The 14,872-nt window shown below is 40.5% G+C and overlaps 1 protein-coding gene across 1 annotated transcript in view; it reads left to right on the plus strand.

The window, feature by feature from the left end:
* LOC131798419 (uncharacterized) overlaps nt 1-14,872 on the plus strand; it is a 107,548-nt gene that overhangs the window by 56,008 nt on the left and 36,668 nt on the right. The window contains exons 87-112 of the mRNA XM_066164565.1: nt 60-400; nt 963-1,227; nt 1,919-2,125; nt 2,629-2,829; nt 3,157-3,366; nt 3,643-3,846; nt 3,957-4,163; nt 4,263-4,466; nt 5,022-5,231; nt 5,713-5,916; nt 5,996-6,157; nt 7,258-7,601; nt 8,374-8,614; nt 9,066-9,113; nt 9,447-9,656; nt 9,822-10,156; nt 10,335-10,572; nt 10,717-10,761; nt 10,872-11,212; nt 11,476-11,713; nt 12,128-12,349; nt 12,578-12,912; nt 13,091-13,328; nt 13,473-13,517; nt 13,628-13,968; nt 14,233-14,470. Coding sequence (XP_066020662.1) covers nt 60-400; nt 963-1,227; nt 1,919-2,125; nt 2,629-2,829; nt 3,157-3,366; nt 3,643-3,846; nt 3,957-4,163; nt 4,263-4,466; nt 5,022-5,231; nt 5,713-5,916; nt 5,996-6,157; nt 7,258-7,601; nt 8,374-8,614; nt 9,066-9,113; nt 9,447-9,656; nt 9,822-10,156; nt 10,335-10,572; nt 10,717-10,761; nt 10,872-11,212; nt 11,476-11,713; nt 12,128-12,349; nt 12,578-12,912; nt 13,091-13,328; nt 13,473-13,517; nt 13,628-13,968; nt 14,233-14,470 — 5,874 coding nt within the window. The remainder of the gene's footprint in view (nt 1-59; nt 401-962; nt 1,228-1,918; nt 2,126-2,628; nt 2,830-3,156; nt 3,367-3,642; nt 3,847-3,956; nt 4,164-4,262; nt 4,467-5,021; nt 5,232-5,712; nt 5,917-5,995; nt 6,158-7,257; nt 7,602-8,373; nt 8,615-9,065; nt 9,114-9,446; nt 9,657-9,821; nt 10,157-10,334; nt 10,573-10,716; nt 10,762-10,871; nt 11,213-11,475; nt 11,714-12,127; nt 12,350-12,577; nt 12,913-13,090; nt 13,329-13,472; nt 13,518-13,627; nt 13,969-14,232; nt 14,471-14,872) is intronic.

The raw sequence follows: 14,872 nt of genomic DNA on the forward strand, positions 1-14,872 counted from the left end.
ATTCGAGGAACATACAAAGTTTATATCAACTAACATGTAATCTTTCCTCACCTGTTTAGGTCTTTATCCTGCAGCAGACGTAGCATTCCTTCTCGGCTCGTCGCCTCGAACAACACCCCAGACGTGGAACGCATTCCAGACATTTGCAAAGACGGTAGTAGACGTTCTTGGCGCATCACCTGACGGTATTCATTACAGCGCTATTGCGTTTAACTCAGAACCCCGCGTAACATTCCGATTCAATACAATACAAAGACCCCAATACACACGGGATAATGTCAAACGCCTTATCGATGACATGCGGTACACGAGAGGAAAGACGCGCATCGACAAGGCGATGGCTCTTGCAAATACTGTTGTATTCACATCTCAGTCTGGCATGAGAAGAGATGTCCCACGGGTAAGCTACCATTATCATTTACTTCAGTGGCCTAGACGATTGTGAAAATGTTTAAACAGGCACTCTCTGATAGTTCGAAAATTATGTCTTGACATGATTACCCCTCATGATACCTTAAGTCTTCCAAGAGGAGAAAAGCGTAAAAGTAAAAAATGTGCTAATTATGGGATACTTACCTGAGTCTATTAAAGGTAGAGAATAAAGACTCGGAAAGTGTCTACCAATAATTTGCAACTGAAGGAAATTCGGAACACCAGATGCAAATTGAGTTCTATGTTAATTGTACTAAGACTGTCGTGTGCAGCAACATTCCGTTTGAGGTACTGATTTCTTTCTCTTTGTAAATAGTTAGCTTTAGAGGTGAAGACAACAACTGCGTACAACAAACATCTTTGCATTGCAAATATTTGATCTGCACTTTTCACCCACAGTTACTCAAATATATAAAGGCATCCCGACGGAATTCATCTTCAGTAGCTTTCTTGCCCTCACTCTTACCTTCACATGTTTACCATTTGATCTACTTTTTCGTTTTTGTTTTTCATTGCTTTGATTTTGTCAGCTGATAATCGTCTTGGTTGATGGGCCACAAGACAGAGATATGATCTCATACACTCCTTTGTTCAGAGCATCTCAGCCACTAAGAGACCGAGATATTGTCATTTACGCAGTCGGAGTACGACCTTACAGTCCCGAAAAAGAACTGGAAGACCTTACCTCTGACAGGTCGAGGGTCTTTTTCTACTCTATAGACGAGCTTCCTAGACGTACTCCGCAAGTTTTGAATAGGTTTTACGATTACTGGCGAAATAGACTGCGTCCAAGAGGTAACTGCGTTTAGTGTCGTAATTTACCCCCTCCTCCCCCAGTAAAACAGGAAATTGTTGAGTTGGAATTAACCCTCCTCTCACCCAGCTGAGTATGTTATTTTGCCTTGCTAATGAATTAGTTTTCTCGTACTATACAAATTATTTTATAAGTACCTAAAAATGAACTATAAAAAAATTGTTTGGCGTTTTAATGTCTTTGTGTAATGATCGTTAAGTGTAGAAGAGTGTATTTAATAAAATTCCCATAAGCTGTTCGCAATGAAAACAGTGTTGGTTTCAGGAGCTGTCACCGCCATCAGCATATGGGAGAGCATGGACATTCTGATATCGGAAAAAAATTGAATGAACATAGTCTTAGTCTAAGAAAGGTGCTGAAGAATTCGAAAATGTTTAAGGAATGCCGCAGCTAACTCGAGTGTTTTATCTTTGAGATACTTTTCTGTTGGAAGAAACTCCCAAAGCTTAACACGCAAACGGATTCAATCAACACGAGCCTTTTCTTGGTTACAAGTCTATTAGTTAACGGTATCCATTACTTCAGGCTGTGCAATTCCTTTATTATGATGAATCATGTGTTTAACTTTGCCTATAGATCCAACGGACACTAAATGTAGAATCATGTGTTTAACTTTGCCTATAGATCCAACGGACACTAAATATAGAATCATGTGTTTAACTCTGCCTATAGATTCAACGGACACTAAATGCAGACAGCAGTACCGCACAGCATTGAAAAACTATGTAGTTGGACGGTATGTACCTCGTTGCAGACCAGATGGTTCTTTCGAGCCTCTTCAGTGCCAGAGTTCCGTCTGCTTCTGTGTTGATCGATATGGAAAAGAAATTCCTGGTAGCCGAAAATCTGCTTATAGTCCCCCGAACTGCGTGAAATATGGTAGGTATTGATAAGTATGCTGTACAGATAGTGCTATTATGTAAAATCATCACTATCTGAAGCAAAGTGACTGTTAACTTAATAGAAAGTGTTGTTTTGATACAGCTAGTTAAACATCAACGTAAAGGTTGTACGTTGAACTGACCGCAGCCGAGAATTAGGACAAGGTAAAAGCCTGGAAACATCGACTTTTTCAGTACTGCTTTCATGGTTCGTTGGTAATCAACTTAAAGTTATCTTTAGAAACAAATCGTCAATTCCCACTTGAACGTTACTATTGCTTCATGTTCCTTGATATCGTAGCATTACCGACTTCCGAGACACTTCATTTTCAAGAATCTCTCTTGTTCACAACGTAGATAACCAGCTGTCAGAAATTTACATTAGAAATGGAAGGAGTATAGAATATTCCACACAACTGAAATTCCCTTAAACAAACAAAAGCGCCCTGGTAGTTGACAAATAATCTGATCAGAATACTGGGGTTCATTTACAATTTATAGTCAACCCACCAACTGAGTGTCAACAAAAATACAAGGAAGCCGTGGCTCAGCGTCTGTATGCTAAAGGTGGATACGTACCACGATGTCTGCCAGATGGAACATACGAAGAAGTGCAGTGCGGGGGTGGTTACTGCTGGTGTTTGAGTAAGTCCGGATCAGCTATAAGCACTACCAGAGGATGGCCATCATGCGCAACTGGAGGTTAGTTTGAGTAAAGGTTGTAACTAATGCAGCGGTTGACATTTTAACTTGACATACAGTTCTGCGGCTAACATTTCTCTTGAATATATGAAATAAATGTAAAAGATAGTTAATTTGAAGCGGACTTATCACGTCTTTCGGGAAGATTCGAACCTGATACTCACTAACTTCGGGGTCGTGTGGTCTACCAACAGGCAACAGCGAATTTTTTATTGGTTGGGCTTCATGCTAGGTTTATTTGTTACAAGTATCCCGCTTTCCTTTCTTTATATCGATTTGCTTTGTGATATTCACGGATTTTATGTAAAACGATACTTTGTATTACAGGTAAACCACAAACACCCTGTCAGAGGCAATACCAGAAAGCTCATAAATTCCCTTACAGTGGAACCTACGTCCCTCATTGTACACCCGCTGGCAAGTACTTCCCTGTTCAGTGCGAAGGATCTGTATGCTTCTGTGTAGACGAACAGGGAACGGAACTCAAGAAAACAGCTAAAATGCTACCATCGTATCCATCGTGTGATGCAACTTCAGGTAAAAGTTTATCAACAGTGTTTATTTAAGCATGCAAGCTATTTTTCTTTTGTGAATTTCAACGTGAAAGGAAAGGGCTCGTCTTGTTAGCCAAATTATTTACTTTGCTCGAAAATAGGCCATTTTTCTGTACCAAAAATGTTACGTGTTGTTGTTACATTTCTCGTAAATACGGATAATTTGGCTAACTTTACAATGAAAATTATCTTTCGATAAATATGGGATTACCTTATTCTGTTACATTAGGACAGATTTACATTTTCCTCATACTTTTAGACCTTCCTCTGTCACCTTGTGAGCGGGAGAGAAAGTCGGCAACTGAAAAACATGTCGTTGGCCGATGGGTACCACAGTGTCAAGAGGATGGTTCCTACTACCCCGTGCAGTGCGCCACAGGTTGGGATTGTTGGTGTGTCGATGACAATGGCAGAGAAATTCAAGGGTCCAGAAGAAGAGGCTGGCCTGACTGTGATCAACCTGGTAGGAACTGAACAAACTTGTAATGCCTCGTATGTACTTGATGTTCATTTGTCTGTGTAAGCACTGAAGATTTAGTGTATTCAATTTTGTTATCCATTTTTTTTTAAAAGTAAAGAGACAACCTGAATGTCGACGACACTTCAAAGCAGCTTTACTCCGCCTTCTCCCAGGAAGATTTGTCCCTCGTTGCAAAGCAGATGGCAGCTATGATCCCACCCAATGCGCTGGCTCTGTATGTCTTTGTGTGGATAGCCGTGGTATAGCAATCCCAGGAACGTCAAAAGCACGTTTCAAACAACAAAACTGCGAATCCCAAGGTAAGATCGTTCTTTTGCAACTACAAAAGATTTTAGTTTGATTATTTTTGGAAGAAGATAGATTACTCTCATATTTTAAACATTTGGAATGCTCCTCAGGATGGAGATTGACAACATGCCAGCGACACTTCCAGCAAGCCTCTCGCTCTTCCTCTTTCTTTATTCCGAAGTGCCGCCACGATGGTCGTTACAAAGATGTTCAATGTTATGGAAGTACATGCTTTTGTGTTGGCAGAAATGGTTTGGATTTAGGTCTCAAAAGAACTTTGTTACCTCAATTTCCAACCTGTCCACTCACACCTGGTAAGGAGATAAAGTTTTTTATCAGGATCAGGCGCAGTGCTGGTTTTTATACGCTAATTTTACCCCAAGGTAGTCTTTCGCCCAATGGTTAAATTTTTCCTAACCTGGAAAGCTAAAGATGGTCATTGTAGTTTGAGAGAGGCAATAACTCTTCCATAACAATGCCTTATGAAAGAAAAGCGTCTTGGTCGAGAGGAAAAAAAATTTAGCCTGTTCTGGGGAGAAACTCTCTTGATGTAGTATCCAGAAAGAGTGCAAGGGGCAGAATGCTCAAACGGCAAGAATGTCTAACGGTTGCCAAAAATTGAATCTAATTGCAAATTCACACTATTTTTTCCCTAGATCGTCTTCAAGTCACAAAAAAACTTGAAAACGAGAGCAAACTGAAACATTGCGCGCTATCTGTGTCCTCGTTCGCGCCTATGGAGCTGATTTATTAAATAATTTGGATTAAGTTCAAAAGGGTGCATGGCTAGGCAGCCTTCAAGCTATTCAACTTTTTTGCTTTCTTAATTTTTCTTTCTAAGTCTTTGTATTTTAATTTTTAATTTTAAGATTCAGATCCTCCAAGCAGACCCCTGACACCTTGCGAAAGGCAGCGAAATGCGGCCCAGCGCTCGCCAGATACATTCGCACCTTTTTGCACATCGGACGGATCTTTTGATTCAGTCCAGTGCAGAGGGCTGATGTGTTACTGCGTGGATAGTAGCGGAAAGACCATAGAAGGAACGGACACTCCTCGCCCTTATCGACCGGACTGTTATGGTTAGTTTTACGGGCATGAGTAGAGAATTACAATAATTATTTCGAAAATAGTGAAATAACATGTAAGACGAGATATAAAAGTCCCTTGTTCGTTCAGTACCAAAGCACAAGAGTAGGGAGTTAACACAAAGTTTTTTTCATTAACCAAGGCTCAATTCTACACACTGGAATCATAAAGAGATTCAGTTCCAGAGGCTTTATAAGTACAAGCACTATCGAAAAGTTAAACATAAAATTGAAAGTCGGAATAACTTATGATTGTAGGACCCTCCTTTGACTTTTACATACAGCGAAGTGTAAGTAAGCAAGTAAGCGACAAATTCATTTTTGGAGGGTGACGCACAACGGTATAAGCTGATGAACTAGTGGTCCTCTTTCCCAAACGATTTAATAAAAGAGTTAATCAAGAATAATCAAGTTGAAAACTGATACCTATAGCTCATCTTGTGTATGCTTCTTGTTTGAATTGTTGACTCACTAGGTCCCAAGCCTAGTAAATGCCAGGAAGCTTACCTCTCTGCACTGAGAAGCTACTTACCAGGTCGTTTCCTTCCACGTTGTACGAGCGATGGCAAATTTGAGCCTGTGCAGCTGTTCGGACCAGACGCTTATTGCGTGGACGCGGAAGGCAATGAAATACCTGGAACCAGAGTAATTAGACCATTCAAACCAAACTGTTTCGCTGGTAAGTTTACTATGTTTTAATTTTCCTACTGGATAATTGCGACTTATCATTTATCTCAAATTGTGTACTATTATTTTAGATAAACCTGGCCGATGTCCAGCGCCATGGCTGGGACTTGATGGCAAATGTGACAAAATGGGTGACCTGTGTCAAAGAGACAATGGATGCCCAGATGACCAGAAATGCTGTTTTAATGGCTGCCAAAATGAATGTGTTCCCAAGGACCCCAACGAAAAATATGGTAAATAAAAGATATCCTTATTTTTCATTTTACATTTTGTTAGCAGCTTATTGGCGATATCAAACACACGTGAAAAAATATCGTATTTTTTCACGTGTGTTGTTACGGCTGAAAATCCTTGTATATCACTGTATATATATGTATATGTATATGTGTATATATATATATATATATATATATATATATATATGTATGTATGTATACACACACACACACACACATATATACAGTACGGTTCGATCAAGCCATAAGAGAAAAGAACCTATCAGGAAGCTCAGATTTACCTCAGGACTACCTTGCCATATAACGAATTGTTACATTACTACGTTATTATTACTGATATTGTTGGGCTAAATACCTGTGTGATACAGTGAAGACTTGACACCAGATATGGTTTTAACACTTTTACGGTGTGATCAAACCAACAGAAAGAACAAAAAACCCAACTACTTTTTTTAAGAAACGTGTCATAACTCTTCCCTTGGAGCCACTCCTGCAGGCAATATAATTGTTATCCTTTAAAAACTCACTTAAGCCCATCAAAGACTAAAACTTAGCTTACCACTGACACAAACTCGCTTTTCACTTCAAATGTTCGTCAAAATGCAGAATCCTTAAAGTATATCACAATCGCTCTCTTTAAATATAACTTTCTGGGCAGTCGGTCTTTATCGGCAACAGCAACCACCACTAATATATGACTGATTCAATAAATTTATTTACAACGTATTCTAGAACATTCCGGAAGCCTACCACCCAACTATTCTTGTAGAATTACATCATAATTACGTAACCTTATAATATGTTCAAGAAAGTTCCAAGTTATGACAAAATTCGACTATCGATGTGACGTAACTAGGCATTCAAAACTTTTCAGAAATTTCCACTGAACGTAACAACAGCTTCGCACAAAACATGATTCTGAACAAAGTTTAAATTTATGTTTGTAATTGTTAAGGAATACAGGTCTTGTACTCAACGCCATCCTGTAACAGTTTAAAACATTAAGTATAATTATACTGTCGATAACGTAACTTCCCCAATTGATCTCTTTCACTCTTATCATCTGAAGCTACAAGTTATTCTTTTTCGCCCAAAAGGTGGTATTTGTCCAATTCCAATGGATGTCACGTTCATTATTGACTCGTCTGGAAGTTTGGGCCGCAGAAACTGGCTCCTTGTGCTCAGTTTTGTTCAATCAATAGTTCGACTCTTTGGCGTGTCACCATCCGGAACCCATGTCGCCCTTATTCCATTCAGTACTGACGCGAAGGTGGTTCTTAAATTCAATACATTATCTGGATCCCTTCTCAACGTCGCAGAGGTGAACAGACAAGTTGCTGGCCTCCGTTGGCAGAGAGGTTTCACTCGGATTGATAAAGCAATGGAATTGGCGGACAAGGAAGTGTTAACTTACGCTGCCGGCATGCGGAATGTACCAAGGGTAAAATTACCTCAATAGCAATCCTTTTCAAAATACATACCGTCTTTACTAAAAGAAGCGCAAACGCTCTAACAAGCCCCTCCCCCGCTAAAATATCAAACAAGTGCCTCCCCCCCTCCACTCCTTCGAATAAGCGTCCCAGAGTTAAGGCCACTTTATTTATAACTTTTTTTAAGTTTTAACCACAGTGGAATCAGTACAGGAGAATAGTTTCTTTTCCGTTAAATCATTTCCAGTTATGTCTATCTTCGCATACTTGCTCTTCTTTAAATTTTTCGTCCTATTGCCGCGTTCTTAGTAAATGCCAAAAACTTACCAGGAAAAACTAGACTGTTCTTTTTGTCTCGGAAGATCATAAATTTCTACCTAAAGAAAATTATTGGAATGCGTTTAAATGAAAACAATTGATAATGAATGAGTCGAAATTTTAAATGAGCACCTGGACGCTTATTCGAGGAATACGTACCTTTATACAATAATGAGTAAAACTTGGGAGGAACATTCCGTGGTGCATTTGAACCTTCCGGGTTTGGATAGTCCGGCTACCGTTTGTCCAACTGTTGGTGACAATGACTAAAATTCGGACTGATAGTCAAGTGTGTGGGGCATATTTCGTTAGACTACAAAGTACAGTTTCAACTGGATTCAACTGGACATTGTACGATTCGTTCTTTTTCCTCTTTTCATTTTCTCTCTCTCTTTCCTCTCTTTTCTCTCTCTTCACTCCTTTCTCCAATCTTTCTCCCATTCATTTCTTTCCTTAAATCTATAGCCTGTTTTGGTAATCACGGATGGAAAGCAGACGACTGACAGAGGACCGTACACTCCACTTCAACTTGTCTCGTCACGCCTTCGGAACAAGGGAGCAGCTGTGTTCGCTTTGGGTATTGGTCTTAGCGTTGACAGTTCAGAACTTGAACAAATCGCTTCTAGTCCTGAAAACGTCATCACAATCGATTCTTTCGAGGATTTGACAGACAAAATTAAGGATTTCAGGGATGGCTTCTGTAAAGGTAGACTTCACACTTGTCTTGTCTTTGTTTCCTGATCTACTGTTGACGCTGAAAAATTATACATGTACAGCCTTTCATCTCTTTAACAAGAGTGAACTGTTTTAATTTCACATACATGCAGCAGTACCAAAAGTCGTTCCCCACAGTTAAACGCCATGAAGTAGCCTCTGTATCACGATGTGGTATCTAACTATCTAAAATCGTCATTTTCATGATGACTACAATAAGTATGATAGACATCCTCTTTGTCGCCTCTTAAAGATACAAAGCCTAAGTGCAACACGCTGATATTTTTACTTAATTTGCGACCAAAGGAAGAAACAGTCAAGAAGTTACAAGAAGACTATATATCCTATCTGTCAAAAAGTTTTTTTTTTGAAATGATGCCGACAAGTCGGCAAGTTTTTTTTTTTTTTTGAAGGTACTCATCAAATATTGCTTCCTCCTTCAGCACCACCCCCGGCTACAACAACTGCACCACCTATCACCACGCCGCCAGGTATCAGCACATTGAAGCCTTAATCCTTTCATTCCCTAGACTCATATCATTATCAATTCTCCCCTCTGTCCACGTTTTGTATTTTAGCTATGCAAGTTAGTTTACTACTCATAGTCATTCATTAATCAGCAGTTTATACAAATGCCTTCCATATATTCACAGTCATTCAAACGATAGGACTTCGATACTTTTTTTTTGCTCTTACTTTTTTCGCCTTTGACTAAATAGTTGACAATTTTGTAGGAAGAAATTAATTTCCTCTCATTCCTGGACGTGAAAAAATTAAAACCATTAAATTTCCGGCACGAACCTTGTAAAACTTTTTCTAAACAGATCCATGCACGACTGTTGGCTGTAAGGCGCCTTACAAGATCGGTTGTAAAAATGTGAACAACACGGCTGAGTGCATCTGCCCCAGCTGTCCTGATACTCTCAGCCCTGTGTGTACATCAGATGATGTTCAGGACCGTTCTGAATGCTTCATGAAACGACAGTCGTGTCAAAGTGGTGATATGGTGACACTTGCAAAGAACGGACCATGTGGTATGTCAATTAAACCAGCTGAGACTGGAAGTCTTTAGAAACATTGAGTTACGCGGCAGACTTCTCGTCAATTACCAAGTGAGATTCATTGGCTTTTTTCCGATCATGATCGAATTCAATTGAGGTACCTTTTTTTTTTTTTTGTTTGTTTGTTTTTTTTTTCAGACAAGGAATGCAGACCAATCGTAGATGTTGGATTTCTCATTGACTCATCTGGAAGCATTGGACGTAGAAACTGGGCAAGAATGAAGAGATTCCTCAAAGCGATAGTCAGCAAACTTGACGTCAGTCCTTCCTATACACACATATCAGCTGTTGCCTACAGCAACAATCCTGTGGTGGTGTATCAGTTTAACAATCGCCAAGCAACAGATAGCATCAACAACGCGTTTGACGGTATGCGTTGGCAGCGCGGCTTTACTTACACGGACAAAGCTCTTTTGCTTGCGGACAGTGATTTGTACAAACCTTCCAACGGCATGAGACCAAACGTTGCTAAGGTAAGAGCTTTCCTCCAACAGAGACTGTTAGTGGCAGTGTTCCTTGACTATAGGTTTCTTTTTTGGCAATGGTCACTTGCTAATATTTCTTATGTTGATCTATAGACGTGGGATAGTAACAGACTATAGTCTACACCACCTCCTTTTATTTAGATCTCCTTGATTCTTTGTCCGTCAGGTTTTGATCGTCATCACTGATGGAGCACAGACAACAACCAAAGCATACACTCCGCTGCCAATAGCATCTGCAGGTTTAAAGAGCAAAGGAGTAGCAGTCTATGCTATTGGAGTTGGCAAGGGAGTAAACGAGGCAGAGCTTAGAGAAATTGCATCCAGCCAAGAAAATGTCTTTGTATCAGCCTCTTTTAAGGAACTTCATAACCTTGCAGTAGAAATACGGAAGAGACTCTGCGACTGTAAGGATTGCTATTTTTTACTGAGTATATTTGGACAATCGCTGATAAAAAGACTTTAAGCCTCTTTGCAAGTAATCAACGAACACAATTGTAGCCTTGTGACTTGTTTTTCTAGCCCTGTTATTTCTTTTCTTTCTCCTTTAGTACCACCTCCATTAACAACACCGACACCACTGCCAACACCTGCACGTAAGTAAACTCAAACGGCAAACATGTCATTTAACAATCAAACCTTGTAGGTCTTGTGTCCTTCTATTTTTTCATGCTACTCTTGATGTTTTTCTCTTCGACTCCGTCAGCGTGCAAGGCCACGGCGGATGTAGCATTTATCGTGGATTCATCGGGAAGTATTGGTCGTGGAAGATGGCCGCTGATGTTGAATTTCTTGAAGAACATCATTAGTGCCTTCAATGTTGGTCCAGATGGTACCCATGTAGCAGTAATCGCCTACAGTAACGATGCCAAGCTTGAAATAGCCTTCAACTCCGTGTCCGGGGCGCAGATTACTGCCGAAGAATATGGAAAGCGGATCGATAAGATCGCATTTCAGAGAGGCTTTACATACATCGACAAAGGCTTGAAAATGGCAGATGAACAAGTGTTTGTGACAAGCGCAGGAATGAGGCCCAACGTACCAAAGGTATTTAGGCACTGCTTCTTCCATAAAAGACATACAACAAAATTGCATACCGCTCTAGACCTCTCTATTACTCACATTCGATGGTACTGCACCGTCCAGTCCCTTTGGTATCGCTTTTACTTACCTTATTCTACAAAAAGTAAAAAAAGGGTTTATTTTGTGAATCCTGTTTCTTTGACTCTCTAATGGTTTAATTTCATTTTGGCCGTAGATTCATTTCTCCTCTAACTTGTGTTTTTGTGTAAACTTTTGTTCTCGATTAGGTTGCCATCGTCATAACTGATGGACAGCAGACAACTTCTAAAGCGTATACACCTTTGGATCAAGCATCCAAAAGAATCAAAGACAAGGGAGTTGAGGTGTTCGCCTTAGGCATCGGATCAGGCGTTGACACTAGCCAGCTGCGTCAGATTGCAAGCTCCAACGACAACGTGTTTACCGCTCCTGGATTTGACGAGCTGGAGTCAGTTGTCAAGCCAATTGTGGAAAAGACATGTCCAAGTAAGCGTTCTAATACATCCAAAAGTAGTCTGGAGAGGAATAGGTGCTGGAAAAGCGTACACGAAGGAGATGAACTGGGCTTCCGCACGCGTTAATGACAGTAATACAAATTATAAACCACTTTTATAGTCAATTTTCTTTGAATAAGACTTCTACTCTGGCCCTTTATACACTACCTTCTGTGGGCTTCAACAACTTCATTCTCCTTCGCTTGTTATGCATGGTCTTGACCGCTTTATTTACTTGAATGAAAGTCATGTCACCATGTCTCGGAATACTATCACTAATGTCGGTTTAAAAACCAAATCTTTTCCTATTTTGAATTCTTCTTCTTACTTGTTAACATTAAAGTCTGATTGTTGTTTGCTCTCTATACCTTCAAACAACGTGTTTTGTGCTGTTGTACTTTTTCAGCTAAACCTCCTGATCCATGCAAGACCATCGATTGTTCTGCTCCATACAGTCTTGGCTGTAGGGTTGTAAATGATACAGCAGAGTGCATCTGTCCCGACTGTCCTGACACAGTAAGCCCTGTTTGTACATCAGATGACGTACAGGACCGCTCGGAGTGCCTGATGAAAAGACAATCTTGCATAACTGGAGACCTGGTGACTGTTGCTAAGAGTGGACCTTGCGGTAAGTGGAATTGATACGTAACAAGAACCTCGGCACGGACAATCAAACGCTAAAGCAAGTTGTCTTCTCCACTTTGAAGAGCTTGTCCTGATACCTTGGTTTTCTGTTTGCCTTCTAAACCGAATTTGGGTGTTTTTTAAGTGATAAATACACGTGTGCAGAGCCAGAGGCTCTTAACTTTCAAAGCATCTCTACTTTGTAATAAGTGTAGTTTTCAAATGTTTACAGATAAGGAATGCAGACCAATGGCAGATATTGGATTTGTCATTGACTCGTCTGGAAGCATTGGACGGAGCAACTGGGGAAGGATGAAGCGATTCCTCAAAGCGTTGGTCAGCAAACTTGACGTCAGTCCTTCCTATACACACATATCAGCTGTTGCCTATAGCAACAATCCCGAGGTGGTGTATCGGTTTAACAACCGCCAAGCAACAGATGACGTCAACAACGCGTTTGACGGTATGCGTTGGCAGCGCGGCTTTACTTACACGGACAAAGCTCTTTTGCTTGCGGACAGTGATTTGTACAGGCCTTCCAACGGCATGAGACCAAACGTTGCAAAGGTAAGAGCTTTCCTCCAACAGAAACTGTTAGTAGGCAATGTTCCTTGACTATAGGTTTCTTGTTTGCAATGGTCACTTGCTACTATTTCTTATGTTGATATATGGACGTGGGATAGTAACAGACTATTGGTTACACCATCTCCTTTTATTAAGATCTCCTTGTTTCTTTGTCCGTCAGGTTTTGATCGTCATCACTGATGGAGCACAGACAACAACCAAAGCATACACTCCGCTGCCAATAGCATCTGCAGGTGTAAAGAGCAAAGGAGTAGCAGTTTATGCTATTGGAGTTGGCAAGGGAGTAAAGGAGGCGGAGCTTAAAGAAATTGCATCCAGCCAAGAAAATGTCTTTGTATCAGCCTCTTTCAAGGAACTCCATAACCTTGCAGTAGAAATACGGAAGAGACTCTGCGACTGTAAGGATTGCTATTTTTTACTGAGTATATTTTGACAATCGCTGATAAAAAGACTTAAGTCTCTTTGCAACTAATCAACGAAATACTATTGTAGCTTTGTGACTTGCTTTTCTAGCCCTGTTATTTCTTCTATTTCTCTTTTAGTACCACCTCCATTAACAACACCGACACCACTGCCAACACCTGCACGTAAGTAAACTCAAAAGGCAAACATGTCATTTAACAATCAAACTGTGTAGGTCTTGTGTCTTACTATTTTTTCATGTTAATCTTGATATTTTTCTCTTCGACTCCGTCAGCGTGCAAGGCCACGGCGGATGTAGCTTTTATCGTGGACTCATCGGGAAGTATTGGTCGTGGAAGATGGCCGCTGATGTTGAATTTCTTGAAGAACATCATTAGTGCCTTCAATGTTGGTCCAGATGGTACCCATGTAGCAGTAATCGCCTACAGTAACGATGCCAAGCTTGAAATAGCCTTCGACTCCGTGTCCGGGGCGCAGATTACTGCCGAAGAATATGGGAAGCGGATCGATAAGATCGCATTTCAGAGAGGCTTTACATACATCGACAAAGGCCTGAAAATGGCAGATGAACAAGTGTTTGTAACAAGCGCAGGAATGAGGCCCAACGTACCACAGGTATTTAGGCACTGCTTCTTCCATAAAAGACTTACAACAAAATTGCATACCCCTCTAGACCTCTCTATTACTCACATTCGATGGTACTGCACCGTCCAGTCCCTTTGGTATCGCTTTTACTTACCTTATTCTACAAAAAGTAAAAAAAGGGGTTTATTCTGTGAATCCTGTTTATTTTACTCTCTAATGGTTTAATTTCATTTTGGCCGTAGATTCATTTCTCCTCCAACTTGTGTTTTTGTCTAAACTTTTGTCCTGGATTAGGTTGCCATCGTCATAACTGATGGACAGCAGACAACAACCAAGGCATATACACCTTTAGATCAAGCTTCCAAAGGAATCAAAGACAAGGGAGTAGAAGTGTTCGCCTTAGGCATCGGATCAGGCGTTGACACTAGCCAGCTGCGTCAGATTGCAAGCTCCAACGACAACGTGTTTACTGCTCCTGGATTTGACGAGCTGGAGTCAGTTGTCAAGCCAATTGTGGAAAAGACATGTCCAAGTAAGCGTTCTAATACATCCAAAAGTAGTCTGGAGAGGAATAGGTGCTGGAAAAGCGTACACGAAGGAGATGAACTGGGCTTCCGCACGCGTTAATGACAGTGATACAAATTATAAACCACTTTTATAATCAGTTTTCTTTGAATAAGACTTCTACTCTAGCCCTTTATACACTACCTTCTGTAGGTTTCAACAACTTCTTTCTCCCTCGTATGTTATGCGTGGTCTTAACCGCTTTATTTACTTGAATGAAAGTCATGTCACCATGTCTCAGAATACTATCGCGAACGTCGGTTGAAAAAACCAAACCTTTTCTTATTTTGAATTCTTCTTCTTACTCGTGAACACTAAGGTCTGATTGTTGTTTGCTCTTTGTACCTTCAAACAACGTGTTTTGCGCTGT

The sequence above is a fragment of the Pocillopora verrucosa genome, chromosome 3 (assembly GCF_036669915.1).
Source record: "Pocillopora verrucosa isolate sample1 chromosome 3, ASM3666991v2, whole genome shotgun sequence".
NCBI lineage: Eukaryota > Metazoa > Cnidaria > Anthozoa > Scleractinia > Pocilloporidae > Pocillopora > Pocillopora verrucosa.